The following is a 24,834-nucleotide window of genomic DNA, read 5'->3' on the forward strand; positions in this document are numbered from 1 at the left end:
CAATGCAATAAAGAAGAACATGTCATCAGAGGATGAGAATTAACTTTATTAAAAAATATATATTCTTAATTAGTTTTATTTGGACATGAAAATAGCAGTTGTGTTTTACTTTTCATTTTAACTGATTGCAAAAGTATTTCAACAGTGCATTCTAGGAATGCTTATAATATACAGGAATGTTAAGATGCTCATCAAAAACAGTGGCGATGTTGAGCAGGAGGCTCAGTGTAAACAAGACTAGTTCAGCAATGAACAGCGCAGCCACATCCTCATGCATGAGAGTTTTCCTTTGCTAGAAACGCCCATTTACTCCATGCTGGTTTAGTGGCGCCCGACGCCGTGGTCTAACTGGGATAAAGGACGTGAGATGGCGGAGCGGAGAGGACTTTAGTGACGGGCAGATTTACAGATTTTATCATAAACCTCAGGAAAAGCTTCCTTACAGCCCAGCTCAGCTCGTAGTTTGTGGTACAGCTGTCCATCAAACATCTCCCAAAACTCCTCCCGATCCATGTACACATCTGCATACAGCATCTGGAACCTGCAGAGGAGCATTTCAACACGTTGCAGATTAAATGCTGGATGGATTATTTATTTCACTTTAGTTTCTGATGGGAGTCTTACCCGTGTACGTCTCTGACAAACTTCTCCAGCTGACGCGTTGATGCTCTGGCCTCAAAGTGTTTGACCTTTGGCTCCCCGTAGGCTCCGATGTCCACGTACAGCTCCTCCTGTTGGCCCTTAGGGTGAACCATTCCCCTGCCTGCCGGTAACAGGAACGGGCACAGCCACAGAGGGTAAACCTGCAAAAAATGGAAAAAGGAGGAGTTATTCAAGCGAGATGCATCCATCATAAACAGAGTGCAATGTGACGCTTTAATCAATATGGGAGTCTGACATTGATTTGCTGGTGAAAGCGTGTGATGGCAGCCTGCAGATGCTTCATGGGAACCAGCATGTCCTGGACCACGTGGTGCTGCTCATACAGACGTCTGATGGTTTCTCCCTGGGTGAGTTTCAGCAGCGAGATCTTAGGAGGAACCATCCATCCGAAAAGCCAGCGGAACGCAGGATTGTTGCCAAATGGGATAATATCCTGGAAAAAGGCACAGACTGCGTCATCCGATAGCCTAAGCTTTTAACCCTTTATAGGACAAGTTAACATTTTTGATCACTTGCAAACCCCTTACAAATGGAGCCCCCCCCGAACCCTCAGTGAGGTCTAGAAGCACTAGATCTATATCCAGCCATTCAGCAAAGATCCTACTACATTTTACCAATTAGATGAGCCCTTGAATGATATATTAGCTACTGAAAATTAAGTTGGAAAAACTTAACAAGTCAAGGAAAAAAGCTAAAAAGCTAATTGAATAATAATAAGCCTAGTTAACAATTATATTTAGGTTTATAAACTAAAAAATGTGCCAGTATCAGCATTAATGCCTCTAAGGTTATGTTGGACAAAAAAAATGTGTTTTCTTTCACTCTCAGAGTGTTTTTCATGAATTTCAGGCAATATGTATATATTTTTCTTAATATTTTCTTAATATATTTAGTAAAGTTGAGGTTTCTTGATATTACATTGACATAAATTTTTGCCAACAGAATATCTATATTATATATATATATATAAATAAGGTCTGGTCCTGGATTCCAATAACTCTATTGGCTGGAAATGTGGATTTCCAAAGTATTTCACTGATTGCCCTATAAAGGGTTAAAAGGTTTGGTTTTTAGCTGCTGCTTTGCTCTGATATGGTCAGAAGTTTATATTCAACCACTGTTATCATGAATATTGTGAATATTTGGCTTTAAATGGGAGATCGTTTTTGGGTTCTTTGTTTTTCAGGTTGGAATAAATCTAAAATCAACTTTACTGATTTTTTTATATCACAAATCAAGTAACTGTTTTATTTATTGCGACTTTCTTTTATGCACTAACGTTATTTTTAAATGTCCTTCAGCAGGTAGCAGCTCAACCAAACGGGTTTATTGATCATAAATAAGATTCTGGGGCGTTCTGGTTGGATATTTCATCTCTACCCAGCAGAAATAGTTCATTTAAAGCTATAGGGGAGGATGTTCTTGTGATGTTTACGTAAAGCCGTCCTACGTGCTCGTCCCCATTTTCACTGACCGCTGGTGAGTCTGACATAATGGAAAATGTGCAAATCTTCCTTTGGAAAGAAAGCTAGTATGAGCGATGCAAACAGCAACTATAAAACAGAGCGTGCATGAGGAGAAATGGGCTCGTGCACTCACAGTTTAATAGGTGTTCCCTCTCAGGAGCAGGTACACACTGGAAAAATGATGTAGAAATGAGTAAAAATCTCTTAAATTAAGTGTATTTACCCTTAATTTGAGATAGTTTGCAAATGGAATACGTATTTTTACTCTTAAAATAGGATTATTAGATAATATGCGCTTAATTTAAGTTTAAATTGTCTTGTTCCTTTGGCAAAGTATCTTTTACTTCCTCAATCCAAGAACAAATGCAGGTATTTTACCAAAAAATGACTTATCGAGATTTGGATTTTTTCCAGTGCAGGGTTGTGCATGTGCATTTTTTTTAAAGTGGAGAGGGCGGGTCTTTTAAAAAATCCTCCACTACACCGTTAAGATGGCTAGTTTTCATCGAGACATTTTCTGTAAAAACAAACCAATGAACAATTTATCATCGTCATCAGAACAGATGATCCCACAGGTTTGGATCCAGACACGCCTTCTAGTTTCAGGGCTGTCACTCCTTAAATCCAGCTTATGTTTACTTGTGTGTGTAATTAAAGTCACACTGATAAGGTAATTTTTTGTTAAGGGGGTTTTATTTTGCTTGTGCTTATTCAAGATTTTACGGATTTTCAGGGAACAGCCAATAAATTTACCCAAACTAAAGACAAAGAAAGAACTTGATTGATATTTATAGTTTGTGCCTTTGGTAAAGATTCACAGGTCTTCTGGTTCATGTTTTCTCATTGAATGATCGCCTTTTACAGTTGCCTTTTGTATCTATGCTTCTTTTTCTATGTCTGCTTCTGTCTCCTTGAACCCCAGTGGGCCTCAGCAGATGGCCGCTCACACTGAGCCTGGTTCTGCTGGAGGTTTCTTCCTGTTCAAAGGGAATTTTTCCTCTCCACTGTCGCTACAAGCATGCTTAGTGTGAGGGATTGCTGAAGAGTCAATGAGTCGATGCAATCAGCTGGTTTTCCTTAGATAGAAAACTTTGAATCAATCTGACTGGATGATCTGGTTGAACTGGAAAGTGACCTGAGATGACATGATGTGAATTGGAGCTATAGAAATAAACTGAATAGAATTGAAAGGTAAAACATCTCAATAGGTCCACAATCTCAAATTGAGCAGAAACATTTCATGAACTTGCAATTTACTTTTTTTTATTTTTTCCGGTCGCCTTCAGGATGAGGCCCAACGGCTTTTGGAAAAAAAATCAGTTTACTTATTTATCCACATTCTTAAAAAAAAATCTTCCTTCCAATTGTTTTGCATAGTTCAAAAATTCAAAGATTTTAAGTTTATAAAAATATATTCTACATGCTGTTTCCATATTTTTGCTTTTTCTCTGTTGTGAAAAAATTACATAATTCAAAATAAGTTTAAATATTTCTTTCATATTAAAATATTTCAACTAATTGTAATACTTTTTTTATTATTATGTCTTAGTTTAAAGAATATCCTCTAAAAGTGCTGATTTCAACGTCACTCCTGTCAGACACAATCTGCTTTAGTTTCTCTAATCTTCCACCAGAGGGCAGCGTTAAAATAAAAACAACACTTTTTGTCTCTGGCCTCCAAATTAAACACCCTGATCATATCCATCATGAGTCGTTCTATTTCTGTCTGCCTTCCACTCAAAGCGAACATAGAAAAAGTCTTTTTGTAGAAAACGAAGCAGCCGAATGCTTAGAAGACACTAAACTTAGGCATCTGTTAAACTAGAACCATGCATAATTCATCAGGCCATTTGCTGTGAGAGAGAGAAAACACCACAGTCAGGGTTTTCTCACTAATGGCTAATGGTGTGTGCTCATGGTTTGCTCAAGGTGGAGCTTTAGAACTTAAGGGGAAATAAGCAGACATGTTGAAATAATCTCAGCTCCTGGAAACAGTGAGATGAAGATGTTAGGATTAGTTTTTATTATTCATGTATGCGTTTGCTAAACCCTAATACTTTTCAGATTTCAGGTAATAAAGTAAAAAATCTTGGTGTTGTTTTTGATCAGGACCTGTCATTTAAATCCCAGATCAAAGAGGTTTCTAGAATTTCCAAAAATATTGCAAAAACTAGAAATCTCCTGTCCAGGATTGATGCTGAGAAACTAGTCCATGCATTTGTTACTTCAAGGCTGGACTATTGTAATTCTTTACTATCAGGAAGTCCACAAACTGTAGTTAAAAGCCTTCAGCTGATCCAAAATGCTGCAGCCAGAGTTCTGATGGAAATGAAAAAGAGAGATCATATCTCTCCTATCCTGGCTTCTCTTCATTGGCTTCCTGTTCAATCCAGAACTTTTCCTTAGATAGAAAACTTTGAATCAATCTGACTGGATGATCTGGTGAACTGGAAAGTGACCTGAGATGACATGATGTGAATTGGCGCCATAGAAATAAACTGAATTGAACTGAATACCTGCCTGGTTTTTGTTTTTAATCAAATTAGGATAAGATTTGTAAATGCAATGGGAGCATAAATGGATAATTCTTAAAAGAGAGCTTTGTCACCATGCATGTGGATTTTCCTTGATCCAGACCGCTGCGTTATCTCGATGCGGCTGGAGCCTCATTTAAAAACAACCTGTGTATGATTGGATGATGATGTGGCAGAGTGTGACCCTGGAGACGTATGAAACGCGTTTTTATCTATTATTCAGGGCAGATTTCCAGACAAAGCAAACCACTATGATATAACCGTCGTAACACTAACCATTTCTCTGCCTGATCAATTCTTTTAAACTCGCCATCGTGTCTCATAATCTTTTCATACATTTACATCATAAAGTGTTTGTTTCGAGTAATTTCTTCTCAGGAAAGATTCAGGGAGAAAAACACTGCAAAAAAAAAAAAATGTAATTTTTTCTTGAACTGAGGAGGAAACAGACATTTTGCCAAATTGAACAATACAATTTACATTTAAAATAAGAAAAAATGCATCGTCTTATTTCAAATGCATATTGTGTATTTATCTTATTTTAAGAGTAAAAATACTCATTCCATTGACAGATCATCTTATTTACCTGCTCAAATTAAGGCGAAATACACTTAAATTAAGAAAAGTTTACTCTTTTCTAGATTGTTTCTGCAGTGAAGCATGAAGCTGTAAATACAAACAGCTTTCCTCTACAGAGTGGATCTGGTGTCTCAGAGGAAAATCAAGGTTTTTAATCAGCTTTTGATTAATAAAGACTTTATTATTATTATTTTTATGCAGCCTTTAGGGGCTGATCTTTGAATTCATTTGAATGTTTCATGGTGAAACTCAGAAAAACAGTCAAACTAAGAGACAATATCTGAACCCTGATAATTTAAATCAGTTTTTTATTTTTTATTAGAGCAGGATTTTAAAGTGAAACTGGTATCTTCATTCAGTATAAATCAGGGTTCAGAGATGCCAGACGATGAACGCTGGTTTCATCTCCAAATCAGCGGCGAGCTGCTGGGTTTTCAGACGTTTGAGAATAACTCAGAACGCATGAAAATTCCACCGGTAAAATGTTTACCAATATAGACATGTTAGATATCGTTGGAAAGCTTAGATTCTCCACAATTCAACCACAGAGATCATTTTATGGACACAGTGAGCACCAAAGCACAATTAACACAGATACAGCAGCATGTCAAAATGTAAACAAACAAAGCAGCCACAGCTACATCCCTTAGAAGGCGTCCAGAAGCTGTTTTATAAACCAATATTCAATTGTTTATACTCCATTCATCCATAAGGCTCCACAGATTAAAAGTAATCCAGCATTTTCATAATAAAAATATTCCGTGATGAGAAAATCGGCCATAACGTCCGGTTGTTGACATCAGAAAGGTTAGCTGGTCACAGCTTATTCTCAGCATCTTGCTAATATTTACTTCCTATTTCTTATTTCCTCGGTTTTTAGCCCGCCATGTTTGGTACGGTTCTTTACGTCGTCTTTTTATCTACAAGACAAGTGTCTGCATCTTTGTATGACGTGATTTCTGGTCACTTCCTGTCAGCCAATGACGCACTGAGTAGAGCGATATTACGCCTCATAGAGTCCTGCTGTTATTGGTTGAGACCACATGGGCTGTTTGGCTTTGAAGCCAATAAAATTAGGTTTCAAACCAGCCTACAAATGGCTGAGTTATACGAAGGGGAGCCGTGTTACCGGCTTGTGTCAGAGAGACAAGGCGACAAGGCAGTTGGATCAACGCGCACAGCTCCAAGCTGAATAATAAAAACTGTCCGTTTTTTTAAAGTTTGGACGCTGATTTTGTTTTATTACAATGCCTAAGGATGGAAAAAAAATACAGGTGAGAAAAGGCACTACGGCTTATTTTAGCTTGAAAAGCAGCAGTTTCACTGTCTTTTATAGATTTTTATTTCATTATAGTTGTAAAAATTCTACATTTTGTTATACTGGATACACATTTTGAGAAAAATTTTGGAAAATACTTGCTTCATAATAAAGGTTTTGCTGTCATCAAAAAGCTTCAGTTTTATTCTATGGGTCAAATAGTAAAGCACAGTAAAAGCATTTGGCACAATTTGGAGATTTTGGGAGACGCTGGTGACGCCAAAAGTTCAAAGTCCCACAGCTCTGGAACTGCTGCAGCCAGAGGTCTGATATTTTCTGCATTTGTGGTTGACATGATGTAGAACAAATTTAATACAATGAGACCTGCCTTTCCTCAAGCATGTCTTTATTACTGATGTTCAAAAATGACCTATCATTTTCAAGAATAAAAAAACCCAACTTTGATTAATGTTTGAACTGATGCAGCTTGGTCTGTGTTCTACTGTGTTCCAATTTTATAATTTATATATATTCAGAAACTAGAAGGCTTTAGCTTGCAAATGATGTATCACATGTAATTTGGGTTTACAGCCCTTTCAATCATTCCTGCACATTCTTTTCAAACTAAACTTTGCTTTAAACTGTTGTGTGCTTGGAAAAATATAAATTGTAATTTAAAAAATCTAAAAAAAAACTTGACAGGTTAAAAACTTACACTCCTACTACTCACCAATTTAACATGTTTAGTTCTATAACATTTAAATGCACCACTCCAATGTCTAAGAGGAAAGAATTTAATGAAATTTTTTTAATGTATGACCTGCATCACTGTACAGAAGACTGCCATATGATGAATATTTACACTGTGCGCATACAATTATTATTATTATTTTCCTAATGCCTGACTGATCATTTTTAATCTAGCATGTATTATAGTATAGATTAAATTCATCATCCAGCTGCTGCTCTGCAGTATTCTCTCCCCAAGAGCTGAATCCTGGTCGTTTGGCTCTATCACCATCTTTCCACCAGTTCTCCACCGCTTCTGTGACGCCAATTCCCCGACAGAAATCACGGCATCTCGCGGAAAATCACGCAGCTTTCTCAAATCACGCGAGAATGTGTACAAAACAACAAAAATGGCGTCGGCAACACTTCTGGGTCGTTTTCAGCGAATGTCGGTGATTTTAAAGTGTTTCTGAGTGATAATTTTTTTATTTTTGCGATCATTGCCTGGCAGGCAAATGCAATGAAATTTGTTCTCTCCTGACAATAAAAACTACTTGCCCCGGGCGATCAGGCGATGGTTAACATCGAGCCCTGCTATAAATTCTCCTCATGTTTGCATTGGTTATCTAAACCAAAGCTAATTATTTACAAGGGAAAAGTAGGCAGGAGGCAGTGTGCCAAATATCAGGGTTCTTATGAGAAACATGAGAGCAATTCCTATTGGAACATAATTTTTCTCTTAAATAAAAGTAAAACCCCTGTCACACCTTGATGATTTAGACCAGCGTATGACTGACATCTTGCAAAAACACTGGATAAGTTATGAGCACGCTGATGTACACTGGCACACATCAACATATGGCGAGTACGTCCTGAAATTTTGAGCATGCTCAAAATATCCCGACGTATGCCAGCGTCTGCCAGCATCTGCCAGAATATGCCAGCGTCTTCGAACGTATGCCAGGGTCTACCAGCGTATGCCAGCATCTGCCAGCGTCTGCCAGAATATGCCAGCATCTTCGAACGTATGCCAGGGTCTACCAGCGTATGCCAGCATCTGCCAGCGTCTGCCAGCATCTGCCAGCGTCTGCCAGCATATGCCAGCGTCTTCCAGCGTATGCCAGGGTCTACCAGCGTATGCCAGCATCTGCCAGCGTCTGCCAGCATCTGCCAGCATCTGCCAGCATATGCCAGCGTATGCCAGGGTCTACCAGCGTATGCCAGCATCTGCCAGCGTATGCCAGCATACGCCAGCGTCTTCGAACGTATGCCAGGGTCTACCAGCGTATGCCAGCATCTGCCAGCATCTGCCAGCATATGCCAGCATATGCCAGGGTCTACCAGCGTATGCCAGCATCTGCCATTGTCTGCCAGCATATGCCAGCATCTGCCAGCGTATGCCAGCATCTGCCAGCGTATGCTTGCATCTGCCAGCGTATGCCAGCGTATGCCAGCATCTGCCAGCGTCTGCCAGCATCTGCCAGCGTCTGCCAGCATCTGCCAGCGTCTGCCAGCATCTGCCAGCGTCTGCCAGCATATGCAAGCGTCTTCCAGCGTATGCCAGGGTCTACCAGCGTATGCCAGCATCTGCCAGCGTATGCCAGCATATGCCAACGTCTTCGAACGTATGCCAGGGTCTACCAGCGTATGCCAGCATCTGCCAGCGTCTGCCAGCATATGCCAGCGTATGCCAGGGTCTACCAGCGTATGCCAGCATCTGCCAGCGTCTGCCAGCATATGCCAGCATCTGCCAGCGTATGCCAGCATATGCCAGCGTATGCCAGCGTATGCTTGCATCTGCCAGCGTATGCCAGCGTATGCCAGCATCTGCCAGCGTCTGCCAGCGTATGCCAGCATATGCCAGCGTCTGCCAGCGTCTGCCAGCGTCTGCCAGCGTCTGCCAGCATCTGCCAGCGTCTGCCAGCGTCTGCCAGCGTATGCCAGCATCTGCCAGCGTCTGCCAGCATTTGCCAGCATTTGCCAGTGTCTGCCAGCATCTGCCAGCGTCTGCCAGCATATGCCAGCGTCTGCCAGCGTATGCCAGCGTATGCCAGCATCTGCCAGCGTATGCCAGCATCTGCCAGCGTATGCCAGCATCTGCCAGCATCTGCCAGCATCTGCCAGGGTCTGCCAGCATATGCCAGCGTCTGCCAGCGTATGCCAGCGTATGCCAGGGTTTGCCAGCGTATGCCAGCATATGCCAGCGTATGCCAGCGTCTTCCAGCATATGCCAGCATCTGCCAGCGTATGCCAGCGCCTGCTAGCATATGCCAGCGTATGCCAGGGTCTGCCAGAATATGCCAGCATATGCCAGGGTCTGCCAGAATATGCCAGCATATGCCAGGGTATGCCACGGTATGCCAGCGTCAGCCAGCGTATGCCAGCATCTGCCAGCGTCTGCCAGCATTTGCCAGCATTTGCCAGTGTCTGCCAGCGTCTGCCAGCGTCTGCCAGCATCTGCCAGCGTATGCCAGCGTCTGCAAGCATCTGCCAGCATCTGCCAGCATCTGCCAGCATATGCCAGCGTCTGCCAGGGTCTGCCAGCGTATGCCAGCGTATGCCAGCGTATGCCAGCGTCTTCCAGCATATGCCAGCGTATGCCAGCATCTGCCAGCGTATGCCAGCGCCTGCTAGCATATGCCAGCGTATGCCAGGGTCTGCCAGAATATGCCAGCATATGCCAGCGTATGCCAGGGTCTGCCAGAATATGCCAGCATATGCCAGGGTATGCCACGGTATGCCAGGGTCTGCCAGCGTATGCCACCATCTGCCAGCGTATGCCAGCATCTGCCAGCGTATGCCAGGGTCTGCCAGCGTATGCCAGCATATGCCAGCGTATGCCAGCGTGTGCCAGGGTCTGCCAGCGTGTGCCAGGGTCTGCCAGCGTATGCTAGGGTCTGCCAGCGTATGCCAGGGTCTGCCAGTATATGCCAGCGTATGCCAGGGTCTGCCAGTATATGCCAGCGTATGCCAGGGTCTGCCAGCGTATTCCAGCGCCTGCTAGCATATGCCAGCGTCTGCTAGCATCTGCCAGGGTATGCCAGCGTCTGCTAGCATCTGCCAGCGTATGCCAGCGCCTGCTAGCATATGCCAGGGTCTGCCAGGGTCTGCCAGCGTATGCCAGGGTCTGCCAGGGTCTGCCAGGGTCTGCCAGCGTATGCCAGGGTTTGCCAGGGTCTGCCAGCGTATGCCAGCGTATGCCAGCGTATGCCAGCATATGCCAGCGTATGCTATGCATGGGCCATAAGTTCCAGGTCAGTTATCTGATGGTTGACATTTGTGTAAATGACTCATAAGTCGTGGCGTCTAGCTTATCCTAAACTTCCGAGTAACTTCTCCTCCAGACCAACGCATATCAAGGTATCTGACGTGTTCCAGACGAGCGCTGAACGTGTTTCTAACTTCCAGCTACTGTATAATGGCGTATTGGCAGCGTTTTGGTATAAAGGGGGTTCACAGGAGGAAACCGTCAGTTCTCCTCCAGACTTCATCCCCATCATAGGGTTAGCCAGAAGGTGAGAGTGATGGATCCTCCCTGCGTTCACGCCCACCACCATCACACTTCCTAGCAGACATGATGCTCAATCTGCTGACACCAAAAACCTGCTTTCTTTATTGTTCTTTTTTCTTTTATTTTTTTTGGGTGGGAGCAGCGATGACACTGCCTGCCCACCAGCTTTAACTGATGCCGTGCGTTATGCAGAAGTTAGGCTGTCGGACAGAAGTTCTGAATCTTTGTATAGGCCTAAAATTGAAAGTTCAGTGAATTCCAGCGTTTCAGGAGATTCTGGGATGTCAGGCAGACGCTGGATAAACCAGAAAGGTGTGACAGGAGCCTAAGATGGACCTAAAATTTTGTAGTGTTGAAGTAACACTTTATGAGTTGAATTTAACACTAATCGAGTGCATTTGATCTCACTCTAAATTATTAATTTACTCTCTACATAGTGTATATCTTACTCCAGTTGTAGTAATAACTCTAAAAGAGTTAATTTACTTTTGACACTACATATTTAAACACGGTGTAAAATGCAACAGTGATGTGTGTGTGTGCATACCTGGATCTCCCAGAAGATACTCCGTGTGTGTCGGTGGTAGTAATGCCTCAGAGGGATGAACTCCACTCCACTGCGCTCTCCTTTCAGGTAGCTCTCTACATGTTTGAAGAACCAGGGTTTGAAGTGCAGGCCGATTCTGTTAATCTGGTGTCCAGGAGGAAAAGGAGGACGTCAGATCTAGTCAAAGTCCATACAGCCGATATACTGGGGAGCTCGCCGACACCTCACCTTATCTGGCTCTGCATGGTCAGTCATGGTTCCTGTCATGATGACGGCTGAGTCCAGGCTATACTGGATCCCCTCCACGAACGTGTTTTGCTTGTTCTGTGATGCCTCGGCGAAACGTTTGCAGATGTTCTCCAGGCCTCTGACGGGCTCATAGCGCAGCTTCACCCAAGCTTTAGCTGGGACTATTTTAATCTCTGCTGCGACCAGAAACCCCAGCGTGCCACAGGACCAGGGGACGGCATGGAACAGATCAGAGTTCTCCTCCTGTTTGGGCAAAAATCAAACTGCATTGTCCCACAAATATATTCACATTCAGAACTGACAGCCTACATTCCCCATGATGAAACACGGTGGTGGTAGCTATACTGGATCCTCCTGCTTACAGACACTCTCAGTGTGCTTCATACATGCAGCAAAGAAAAAGGGCTTTTCTAAATCAGCACTTTCCTGATTCTTAGTAGGAAATAGAAGTAAGATGCATCTCATCTTCTTCCCTTTAACCGTTATGTTTTACTTTGTGTTTGGTGGGACGCAGTTCAGCATTTTAATCAAGGTCATTAAAGAGTCTGTAATCAATTAATCACAATTAATCCAATTTTAAGCGAAAACCGTCAACAAAATAAACCACCTCTTTAATTCAGAAGAAACTTTTCTCCTTATTTAAAAAAAAATTATAGGAGCACAACAACAAAAATACATGTATTGTTTTTAATCCAGCTATTTAGATTGTCCAACCATTGGATTGTTTTTTTTAAGAAACCCCATATGCAGTTTCTTAAAAAACTACTTCTATAGAAGTGTGAAAAGTGCATGAATATTAATTATAGTGCAATTATTTCCAGTAAATATATCTTTGCATAAAGCATTGCCTTTAGGAGCCTAAAAATTGTTATTCGATATGGAGCATTTAGGGTTATTACAACCATCTCCATTGAGGCTATTGAATCCAGAATAGAATTTAAAATCCTCCTTCTCACATATAAAGCCTTAAATGGCCAAGCTCCATCTGATATCAGAGATCTGATTGTTCCTTATGTTCCTAACAGAGCACTTCGCTCTCAATCTGCAGGTTTACTAGTGGTTCCTAGAATTTCTAACAGTAGAATGGGAGGCAGATCTTTTAGTTCTCAGGCTCCTCTCCTGTGGAACCAACTACCAGTTTTAGTCCGTGAGGCAGACACCCTGTCTACTTTTAAGGCTAGGCTTAAAACTTTCCTTTTTGATAAAGCTTCTAGTTAGAGTGGCTCAGGTTATCCTGAGCCATCTCTATAGTTATGCTGCTATAGGCTTAGACTGCTGGAGGACATAGGGACCCCTTTTTCATCATTCTGCTTCATTCTATCTCTATTCTCCCACTATGCAGAATCTGTTAGTTCAATCTCTAACGTTCTGCTCTCTCTGCTTTTTCTCATAGTAGCTTCATCTGGTCTGTTCCTGTTTGGCTGTGACTCCATCCTGGAGAGAAATATCAGCTGTGCTGCTGCCATCAACACCTTTGTTTCTAGATGTTGGAGCTTGGCCTGTTTTCCAGTGTAGTCCTGTTTCTCTGACTGTGACTAACTGGATGTGCTCTCTTCATCCTCTGACATGGGAGCTGGCTCGGAGCTCGTCTGCCTGGCTGTGTGTTTCCTGGACGGGGCCGCCTGTGGAGCTGGTTAACAGTTGCCTTTTGTATCTATGCTTCTTTTTCTATGTCTGCTTCTGTCTCCTTGAACCCCAGTGGGCCTCAGCAGATGGCCGCTCACACTGAGCCTGGTTCTGCTGGAGGTTTCTTCCTGTTCAAAGGGAGTTTTTCCTCTCCACTGTCGCTACAAGCATGCTTAGTGTGAGGGATTGCTGAAGAGTCAATGAGTCGATGCAATCAGCTGGTTTTCCTTAGATAGAAAACTTTGAGTCAATCTGACTGGATGATCTGGTGAACTGGAAAGTGACCTGAGATGACATGATGTGAATTGGAGCTATAGAAATAAACTGAATAGAATTGTATCTAAAGAGGCAAATTACTAAATGATCCATGTTCAAGGCCCTAACTGTCCACTACTCAGATTTACATGGTTCCTGCTTGGGACTTAAGTATATATATATATCAGAAAATGCAATTAATTGCGTAAATTTTTCCCATGTTAAAATGTTTTTATTGATAAAAATCAACGAGTTAAAGTCCCGGTGTCCTGTCAGAACAACATACACTGATCAGGATACCATTAGTTTTTATCTAACCTAAATTAATTCCGAGTCACCATTTACACCACAGCCAATCTTTTCTATGAATTTAAACATGAAAATTAAATCTAACCAAATTTTAATTTCCGCACACAAGTTTTTTTTTTTTTTTTTACAACTAAAGTATATTATTTAGGTTCATATTGACTAATATGGTTTTAGCTATAGAGGCTTCTTCTCTCATCATGTCTGGCCGTTTCAACATCCAAGAAATACCAGCATAATCAAAGCCGATTTTCTATTTCAAAAGTTAAAATAAAAGTGTTTTTGCTGGTCGGTGCACAGCAGCTAAAATTCAATGTGGGAATAATTCTGTGTTGCGCATGTGCATGCATGCCTATTAGAACAATGTATGCCGATCTGACAGCCTATGATGTTCTGACAGAACACCGGCCCTGATCCAAGTACGAGACACTGACACTGGGCTGTATGTTTAGATCTGCTATTCTTTTCATTTCATTTGTCTGAATTTCTAATGATAGAACACATTCAATGCAAAAAAGTTAATCTAAAGTCCTTTTTTCTTTAAATACGTGCATTTTTTTTCTTGAATTAAGGAGGTGAGTGAAACACTTTGCCAATGGAATAAGACAATTTACATTTAAAAGAAAAATCAACAGCATTGTCATTTTAAAGTGTTATTATTTACATATTTTCTTTTAAGAGTAAAAATCCTCATTCCGTTGGCAGAACATCTAATTTTCCTGCTCGAATTAAGGGTAAATACACTTTATTTAAGAAATTAATACCTTTTTCTAGGTCATTTTTGCAGTGCTGGGGTTAATTTAGCAAACTGGCATGGAATGATCTGTCATTTAATGGACAAACAGTTATAATAGAAAATTCTTTGAAGCTCAGATATGGTTTTTGTCACCATAATGCACAGATTTCCTATGAAAAACACAAAAAGCTTCATTGCTTTCCTTCTAAATGTCTGATTTACGATGCAGGATTCGAACCCTGCACTCACACACTACCTACCTCTGTGCAGCGCACTAAGCTGCCATCTGCAAGGACCAGTTCATATGCCACACATATGTGCTGAAAAAGCCCGTAGATATGGGAGGAGGACTCGATGCCTGTGCCCATCACCAGCCCACCTGAAAAAGGAATAAAAACATTTCTCAATGCTCCTTTACAGTAATTGAATTTTTGCCCGGCTGAGAGCAACAGGGGGGCAAACACATGAGCCGATAACAGCGTTCGCCTGCTGTGAGCGCGATGCTCTGTGGACAGATGGATAAATTAATTTATCACAGCCTGATGGGAAAACATTAGATCGCTGATGCGTAGATTATGGCATCAGGAAATCCATTATGAAACTCCATCCAGGGGTGCTTCCACTGCTGCGGCCATTTCCTCCCGGTTTCATCTTCTGAGCTGCAGCACCAGCCCGCTAACACAATTAGAGAAGCTGCCGTGGCTCTAAACAGGATGCGCTGATTGACGGAGAACATGCAGATCTCCGTCTCTCAGCGGGCTGTAAATCAGATGGAGCTTCTATTTTTAGAAAAACAAGAGATAGAAAAGAAACAGCAACCATGGCGACGACCCTAAAAATACCCCAAAGCGTGTCCAACATACCCACGGTGAGGTCATCCAGCTCGGGCAGCACCGGCAGCGTCCAGCCGATGGAGTTAAGGAGAGCCGTCACTTGACCCATGTTTGCCAGTGGCTCCACTCTCACCACCTAGAACATGAACAAACACCGGAATCATAAGAAAAAACAACAACATTGATTTCTTATCTTATTGCTTTGCAAAAATATAAATGTTGATGGCTTAAAAAAATACATAATGACTTTATTATTATGTCAAATAGCATCCAACCAAAACTAATTTTGACAGGGACTGGATTCATTCTAAAACAAATAGTGTTGCACTGATACCAGTATGGGGTGGGGCCCCGATCCAGCACTAAAATGGAGGTATCGGTATCGGCGAGTACCAACCAATAGGGCACCGATACCATTTAGAGAGCCAAAAGTTTCTTCAACTATTGTCACCTATTCCAGGTAGGAAATAAAAAGTTCTACTGGATTCACTTTGTTTTAGTCTTTTTCCTGCTTCATAAAGGAAGGCAGCAGCTTGACATGAAGCCATGATGGTGATTATTTTACATCCAGTAGTTTGCAGTTCTTCATAGATACACACATCAATTTCTAACAGATGGTATCGGTATGGGCCGATACTGCACAGCCAGGTATTGCACTGAAAAAATCAAAACCTAGATTAGTCATTTTTTCTTAAAATAAGTGCATTTTTTCTTGAATTGAGAAGGTAAAAGAGACATTTTACCAATGGAACAAGACAATTTACATTTAAAATAAGAAAATGCAATTGCATTGTCTTATTTGAAGTGCATTTGATCTAAATATCTTATTTTAAGAGTAAAACTACTCATTCCATTGGCAAATCATCTTATTTACCTACTCAAAAAAAGGGTAAATAATACATAATTTGAGAAATTTTTACTTATTTCTAGATCGTTTTTCCAGTGTGGGGCCAAAAATGGCAACACTAAATATAATAGATGGATGGCTTCTAGCCTCGTGAGGCCATCCTGATCTCGCGAGCTTTCAAGGTTTCACTCGCAGATCAGTCTGGAGACTCTCCGTTAAAGAAAATTTGGAGCCGTTCACCAAACGAACGTCCAATCAGCGTTGGCTTTGAGGCGGGTTGAGGTGTGACGCAACGAGAAGCGCGACAGTTCAGTCTAAAGAACATGGCGGCTTCAGCCGATGAAACTAGCGTTAGCGTGTTTTATCGAAATTACAGAGTATTTCTTCACTGAAAGAAGAGCAAAACACTGCTCTGGAGGCTTTTCTCAGAGGAAAAGATGTTTTTGCTCTTCTCCCGACTGGTTTTGGCAAGAGTAGCCTGGCTGTTAGTACGTCATATGCTTCGTTGATCTGATTGGTTTATTTGGCCCGTCTATCACCAACATAGGACAATCAGCTAACAAGTATTTTCGCCCCTTCCCAAAATTACTTCAACGGAAGGTTTCCAGATGGATATGCAGAGCAAATCCATCTGGCGGAGTCAGGTTAGATGGCTTTTGGTTCCTATGGAAAACAGATATTTAATTAATAGAGATACATGTTTTTGTCCCCGATTGTTTGATGTTAACTCAAACTAAACTTTCACTGTTTAGGAATATTTTTTTATTTAATTACTTTTATCACTATTGTTAGGATTATTATTTTTATTAATGATGTGTGAGTCTTTTAAACCCTAATAATACCTGCCTGTTTGGTGTCAGAACTAATGTTTCCCACTGTAGTTTATCTAATCAGGAAAGTTCCTCTATCTATGTATTCATTCATTTAATCTCTTTATTGTTAGCTACGATAAACATTGTATTCGAGATTTCAGTTTAATTCAGAGTAATTTTCATGTGAATGTGCTTTACTGGAGGCATCCATGTTTGTCAAAGAACACTACTGCCACCTACTGGTTAGTGACATTGTCACGGTGCGGTATTGGCTGTTGATCAAGTCCCAGTGCTGTATCTGGTGTTTGTCACAACGCGCTATTATCCAAGTCATCATGAAAACATTCTTCTTCCAAATGTTGGCTACATATTACGGGTTTTTTCTCTGGCCAGAAGTTCGATGGCAAACCCTCCCTCTTCAAGTTGACGATCCAACGACCAACCCGTCCGTGGAGGATCAGGAATCAGAAAGGTGGAATAACACTTTTTTTCCACTTTTACCCGATGTATTCCAGCATCCAGCTGCCATGCACGTGGGCATTGTCAGTTTCACTATAGCTCTGGTGAATTTCAATGGTGAAGTCCTCTGGAAATCGTCAATAATTGTTGTTGATTGCAGATGTGTCTAGTAGTTCCCATTGATTTAGCTTGGAAAGCGGGGAGAATGGCGCTAGGCTTACCGCACCGTGACGTCACTGCTGGAAGATGGCAGGAGGGAGGGGCTACTATATTTGGGCAAAAATGGCCGCTCCCAGACTCGGTGATCGCAACGAAAATCATTATATTTTTTTATCGATTAACCCTAAATTCATTAAATCACTGCAAACATATTAGTTTTAACTATAAATAATGATCCATTGATTATTACTTTAAACCCTAATAATACCAGCCTGTTGCGTGTAACTCATGTTTTCCTCAGTAGTTTATCTAATTAGTAAAGTTCCTCTGTCAGAATTTAAAGTCATCTTCATTCTGTCCGTGGTAAAGATTTGGGAATGGAATGAGAGCGGAGTCCTTCAGCTAAAAATAGTGTAATATTTTGATAAGGTAGGAGCCATGGATGTCTACTCATTTATAAACATGCATGATGTAATAATGTGGCAGACTGGTGGTGTATAAAATGCTTATCTAATTGTGATTCGTGTTCACTTACAATACTGTGTAGTCTTACCTCAGCTCTTTACTGTGCAGATATTTTTGTATATAAGGGAAACATATTCCAGGACATTACAACTTTTTTCTTTACGCTTTTCTGTACTTTTTATCTTTAATGGCATCTTGCTTTAACTCTTTATTCTCTATATAAGCTACTGGAACCAGAATTTCCCTGAAGGAATAATCCCAGGAGATTAATAAAGTCTTCACGTGATGTGAACCCGGTTGGTAAGCGCCGCCTTCTGTAACTCTACTCATCATGTCTCCTGGTTATTTAATACATATACATTATGAAGTGTTATTTAACCCATTTAGGCCTAAAACGCCTGGAAAAAACACCTTAAAAACCTATGGCCGATTTTAAAAAATACCCCTAAAACCTGAAGTTTTTCTGTAAATTCAGCAACTGTGTCAACGCCTTAATTATTGATATCTCAGCTTCTGTAGCAGATAGAACTCAAAATATATTTTATCTTTGAAATTCTTCCAAAAAAAAAATGTGAAAAGCAGTAATCAAAAAAAAATTCAACCTTTTATTTTTTCCATATGTGATCATGTCTTCATTGAGAATGCGCAATATAAAACGTTTTCAAAATAAAGAACAAACATTACATAAATAACTATCTGATGATTACTTATTAACAGTATTATTATGCATAATAATGCATATGTCTGTGTTATAAATTGCATACAACCTACCTCCAGATGGCCACAAATCTGTCCCGGGACATATTTTGGGGGAACTGCGTCCTGAAGAGAGGTTTACATACACAGCCCAATAAATGTCTTCATCTCCGTCACAGTCACGGGTGACCACTTTGCCATCTTTGCTCTTGTTGGAGTTTGGTTTGTTTGGTCACTGTACCTATTCGTCTCGGTAACTAGATGCATCCAAAGTTCTTCATTAAAAATATGCTCAAATGCCTGCAGCGGTGTGGCGTCTGCAGGCAAATCAACTTTCACTCCAGGTGTGCGGTTGAAAACACTCCGTGCATTGCGGTGGTAGTTCGATTGGTTCAGCGCGTTCAAAGTCATCATTTCATCTATACCGTCATCAAAGCCGACACACTCCTCAAAATCACTGCCTTCCGACAACTCTTCTCTGTCAAACTCCTCCATGTTTGCTTGAAAAAAACTTCTTTCTTCTTGCTTGACTTATATGCTCTCCCGGCGTCAATGGTAGAATGACGCAACAGCACCCCCGGCTTGAATGGTAGAAATGCGGTATAATGCTTTCCCGGCCTAAATGGGTTAAAGAATTTGTTGTCCAGAGTGATCTCTCCTCAGGAAAAGAACAGGAGAGAGAAAGCTTTACTTTACAAAAAAAAGCTTTCTAAGCTTCTAACTGTTTAATTCAGAGCATCTGAGTAAACCGGAGGCACATCTGTGGGCGTAATTTAAGGCAACACCTCAAACACACCACTTATTTGGGTCACATAAACAGGAACTTTCACAGAAATCAAGATATAAGGAAGAGGAATTATTTCCCCTGCAAATCTGGCTCATCCCCAGGTTAAAGATCCAGACATCTGTTAAAAAATGAGCATAAAATATGTGAATATCCAGCCATTATAATGTTCAGGAAAAAAACAGAAAGTTCTGTTCCTCAGAGCTGAACAACGCTTGGTGCAAATTCTGTCAGTCAACCCAAGAAAAAAAGCATGTTGGCTTTAAAATTGTACCTAAAACCAAAGAAAATCAATTTCACTCTCAGAAGAATCCAATACTCCAATAGGTGAATAAGAAGCCAGATTTAATATGCAAAAAAAATTAATAAAGTACGACTTTTTATTTTGAATCTGATTTTAATCTCACACACAGGTGATATTTTGATCAATAAAGATCTAGAATCATAAGATCTTAAGAAAGGCTCACAGTTCTAGTTAGTTATAATTAAAGGTATAGTGGAGGATTTTTGCAAGTTTTTGAAAAGACTCCACTTAAAAAAAAAAAAAACACATGGAAAACCCTGTATCCACTCCCCAGAGGGAACGCCTATTAATCCCGTGCGAGAGCGTGCACGAGCCCATTTTCTCCTCCGCTAGTGTTTAGGGGCCGGTTTAGGATTGTGCGACCGCCGGTAAGTGAAAATGGGGACGAGCGCGTAGGAGGACCTGTAGTCGGACATACACTGTTCGATATTTCAAATGTTGCACGCAGCCACAGCTCACACTGTACGACCAAACCACAGGGTTTAGAAGTTCTCAGCTCACGATGTTTGTTCTCACGCTGTGCGACCCGACGCTCTGATGCAATCTACCTGCTCACTGTACGTCTAAAAACCAGGTGGGACTTTGCTCCGCAGTGAGATGGCGCTACTCGGACTCGTCTATCTGGAAGCCAAACCAGTAGAAGAGGAACATGAGGCTCACTAGAGTGAAACGCGCTGCCTTGGATATTTGGGCAATTTGGTGCTGAAAGCCCTAAAAAGAAAAGGAGACGATGTATTTGGACAAAGACATGGCTGAGCTAACATGGCTACTACTACCGCCAGGCTTCTGGGTTTTCCTCTGTGAGGAAGAAGAAGAAGAATCCTTGTTTGCCCACTGAGCGATTTACCCACGACTGCCTTATGACGGCCGACTGAATTTCTAACAGGTTTGATTTTCTCCGACCTTACAATTCCTGATGGAGGTGGTCGTTAGAGGCTGATCACCCTTCCTTATCCCCTGTTCACTACACCCCGCACCATCAGGCTGAAAGTCGGCCCCATCGAAAAATTCTTGCACGACTGTAGATTCGGCCCAAAAAGGGAAAAAATCATACAGTTTATGCCTGGCTTTACGTAAACATGTCCAGGGCTGCAACAACGAATCGATAAAATCGATAAAAATCGACTTTTAAAAGCGTTGGCAATGAATTTCATCATCCATTAGTTGTGTCGCGCGATTAATGCGTCATCCGCCGCCGTCGTCATTGCCATGGGGCGCCTCCCCCATCCCAACCCCGCTCCAGCAGGAGTCCCTCTCAGCTGCAGTCAGAGCCGCAGGATGTTTCAGCAGACAGTGTGCAAATGAAGCGTGCATGCGCCGGGATTGACGGCCCAAATTGATCACAATAATTAAAATAGCCTGCGCTTTGTAAAGCGAAAAAACTTGTAACATGCAACTTTTGTAAAAACAAATGAACATGGCGTGGAAGCACCACTGTTATGATGCAGCACCTGAAAAGGAAACACGTTGGAGCCTCGATGGCGTGAAGAGAGCTGATCAGCAGGATGAGCGGCCATGTTTGTTTGGTTTTAAAGTGGGGAAACGTAACGTTAGTTTCTCAGGTAGCTCATCTGATGCTTTCCTTACCGTGTTAGTAGGTTACAGACATTGATAAGGTTGGCTACTTATTTTACTTTTAATTTCATTTGAATTAGCTTAAGCAGCGTTTATATTTTCTTTATAAATAAATTAACTTGCTAATTATGAGGGCAAGGCTTTTAAAGTTTAAATCTTCTGGCAAAGATAAAGTAAAGAAGATCCTGCAATTTATGGAAGTAAAGCAGAATAAAATCCAGCAAGATCAGTAATATGTCAATTAATTATCTGCCACATTCCCATGTAAATATCTGTCTTTGGAGGATGTGTTTTTTAGCACCCCTAGTTCTCTCATTTTTATTCCAAATACAATTTATAATTTGAATCACAGGGCTATTTTTATCTCTATGGTTCAGTATTTTCTCAAGTAGCAACTTTAACTGCTATACTTTCCTGTCTTAAAAGGCAGAACTCTTCTAGTCTAAAAAACCTCATTTGTTGAAATGGGGGGGCCTATTGTTTGAACCCCTTAGGGGCTTTTAAAAACAAAAATGTCTTATTTTGCGCTTTATGAAACAAAGTAGCCTATATTTTGTGGATGTACAGCTACATTTCTCATGTAAGTTTGCGTAGTTTTAACACAAACATTTATTTTTCATATTGCACCAGGACAGTTAATGAGCAACCTGTACTTGTGTGCTTGTTTGTTCTGCCTAAAATGTTTATTTTGGAATAAAGAGGTTAATATAAAAAAATACTTTTTGTCCGATTCATCGATTAATCGAAAAAATAATCGGCTGATTCATCGATTTTTAAAATCATCGTTAGTTGCAGCCCTAAACATGTCACCAGAATGATTGACAATTGGAAGGACCACTTATTTTGATGATCCACCCAGAAAAATAACCTTAAATAATCTTTCACTATAGCTTTAACTGCTTTAATGAGTACTACATCATTTATAGAGAGGCCTGCAGAGTAAATGGACAGAGAAATAGTTCAGGCAAGCAGAGAAACCAAGCAGCCATGTCTCCTGCCTCTCCTACCTGCCTCTCTGTGTCCACCTCCAGTATGTCCATCATATTGATCATAATGTTTTTGTGGGTTTTCTTGTATTTTCCAACTCTGAGGGACACCGTGAGCCAGCCGGGTCGACCTGTGCACATGTACGTCCCACCGCCATCCTTCCTCCACTCTCGTACCTGGGTGCACAGAAAACATTTCTTCAGCATTATTATGCATTGTGTGTGTGTGTTTAATATAGATGTTTAAATTATAAAATGATAATCATGATTCATGCAGCTATTATTTCATCCAAATGAAAAATGGAGAACAGATAAGCAGATCATGGCTTGTCTACAGTGAAAAGAAGGACTGGGTTATTTACTTTGGCCTTTTTGGAAACACAGGAAGGAGCAATCAGCTAAGTGAGCTTAGTGCTTGGAAAAAATCTTTCATTCCTTTAGAGACAGCATGAAAAGTCAGCTGAGTACAAAACATAGAGAGGAAAACAAGAAGAAAAGGGACAAGAAGAGAGGGACACAACCTAGAACAGATAATGGATGTCTATTCTATAAACATTTCTCTATCTGTAGAATGGGGCTGTTTTATGTCTTCTCCATTCAGAGGGGCCCCTGCCTGTCTTTGCCTAGGGCCCCACATTTCCTAAATCCGCCCCTGATTACTACAGCGCTCACACCTATGCTGTGAGCAGACGTTGACGTCACACTCACCTGTCGCTGGATGTCCCGCACGCGCTGGTCGTGCAGTTTGGGTGCTGAGCACATCTTAAAAATGAGCCACGCTCTCACATAATAATAAACATCAAAGACAACAGAGAGCGGCAGCAGGAACAAACAGACGAATATCCAGCGCTGGTGAACGATGACGTAATCCAGACCTTTGACCCTGATCCACAGCAGGAAGAAAAGCAGCAGAGCTCCTAAATATACCAGCGGACTCATGGCTCCAGCTCAGACCAGCAGCTCCAGGTGTCTGATTTAAACTTCTGCTCTGTCCCAGCTGGGCTAACAGGGGAACCTCTGACAACTCATCGCCCTGCGCTCCGATTGGTAACAGGAGGCTTCAAGCCCCTCCTCTACATTCAAACCTGATTGGTTAGTATTGGCCAAAAGGTGGGGCCTCCCCTCCTATTGGTTAACCACGAGACTGTAGGGCCTGACGGATAGGCAGCGTGTCTGCTGATTGGCCAATCATAGAGCAGAGAGCCTCTCACACCACGCAACCTGCCCACATGGTGTTCAGACTATAAACTTACAGCCAAAGTACATTAGAACAAACCTTAAGGCTGTGTTTTTAAGAAGTCTGAGTTAGTCTGCATCACTATAGATCAGGGGTAAAAATTAAAAACCAGCAGGGTCCGAATAAAGAAAACCATCAACCTGTAAAGGTCCCGAGATATTTTTAACTATAATCTGTTACTTTAAACAGAATTTAACACTGAAATAAAATGAGGTGTTAATCTATCCATGTTTTACATTGAATTTTTAAATATGAAGAAAATTGTGTGTAAAAAGTGTTTTTAGTAGAGAACAACAATCGTTCAGTTTGTCTATAGACAATTCCCATATTTTCTCAAACCCCTGAACTGAGCGTTTGTTATTTTCTTTCTTTTTTCTGTCTTAATGTTGGCAGTGGGCTTTAGGCTGCCCTGCAAGGCTTTAAACCTGGGTTTAACCGGAGACTAAGCCATTCTCAAGCACATATCAAGGAGCTCATTTTGAGCCTGGATCCAGATTTATTGTTGATTCTGTTCATGGTGGAGAATCCTGCTTCACAGCAGCAGGTTGAGCCAAACATCCTCTAAATGTGCAGGGTCATCTTTGAGCACGCCATTTCACTTTTCTTTCACCAGTTCACCGCAGTTCTTCCAGCAGTCCACACTTTCTCTGCTCTCTTTTTCTCATGGTCTTCTCCTTCTTTCCCATCGCCCGGCTTGCCACAGGTTTGCCTGCTGTGTCTAAAAGTAGCAGCAGCAGCAACCCAGACTGACAGCTCATTGGCTCATTTGGATCACGTGCAGCCTGGAGCCGGACGCTCCCCAGGGCTTTACCGTATTAACAGGAGAAGAGGCGCAAGTGAAGTTAGACACTGTCTTCGGACAACATGCGGTAATTTATATTTAAAGGAAAAGTCGCTCATATTCAGAATTCAAGCTTCTGAAAGTTCTTTAAATCTGAAATGATTCCATCCTGTTCAATAAATGATCAGTGTTTTTAATTCAGAGTAATTTTCATGTGAATGTGCTTTACTGGAGGCATCCATGTTTGCTAAAGAACACTACTGCCACCTACTGGTTAGTGACGTCACGGTGCGGTATCGGCTGTTGATCAAGTCCCAGTGCTGTATCTGGTGTTTGTCACAACGCGCTATTATCCAAGTCATCTTGAAAACATTCTTCTTCCAAATGTTGGCTACATATTACGGGTTTTTTCTCTGGCCAGAAGTTCGATGGCAAAT

The 24,834-nt window shown here is 41.5% G+C and overlaps 1 protein-coding gene across 1 annotated transcript; it reads right to left on the reverse strand.

Moving 5' to 3' along the window:
- Positions 1 to 25: 25 nt before the first annotated feature.
- On the reverse strand, positions 26 to 23,402 carry dhcr24 (24-dehydrocholesterol reductase). The gene is made up of 9 exons (XM_038268645.1): positions 23,088 to 23,402; positions 22,401 to 22,556; positions 15,323 to 15,428; positions 14,720 to 14,838; positions 11,516 to 11,779; positions 11,288 to 11,431; positions 899 to 1,096; positions 625 to 803; positions 26 to 541 (listed from the first exon to the last, which is right to left on the reverse strand). The coding sequence occupies exons 1-9, from the start codon at positions 23,316 to 23,318 to the stop codon at positions 388 to 390; spliced, it is 1,551 nt and encodes a 516-aa protein (XP_038124573.1). The 5' UTR covers positions 23,319 to 23,402; the 3' UTR covers positions 26 to 387.
- Positions 23,403 to 24,834: the final 1,432 nt, after the last annotated feature.

Source organism: Cyprinodon tularosa, unplaced genomic scaffold (genome assembly GCF_016077235.1).
Source record: "Cyprinodon tularosa strain WSP-4 unplaced genomic scaffold, ASM1607723v1 ctg119, whole genome shotgun sequence".
NCBI classification, from domain to species: domain Eukaryota; kingdom Metazoa; phylum Chordata; class Actinopteri; order Cyprinodontiformes; family Cyprinodontidae; genus Cyprinodon; species Cyprinodon tularosa.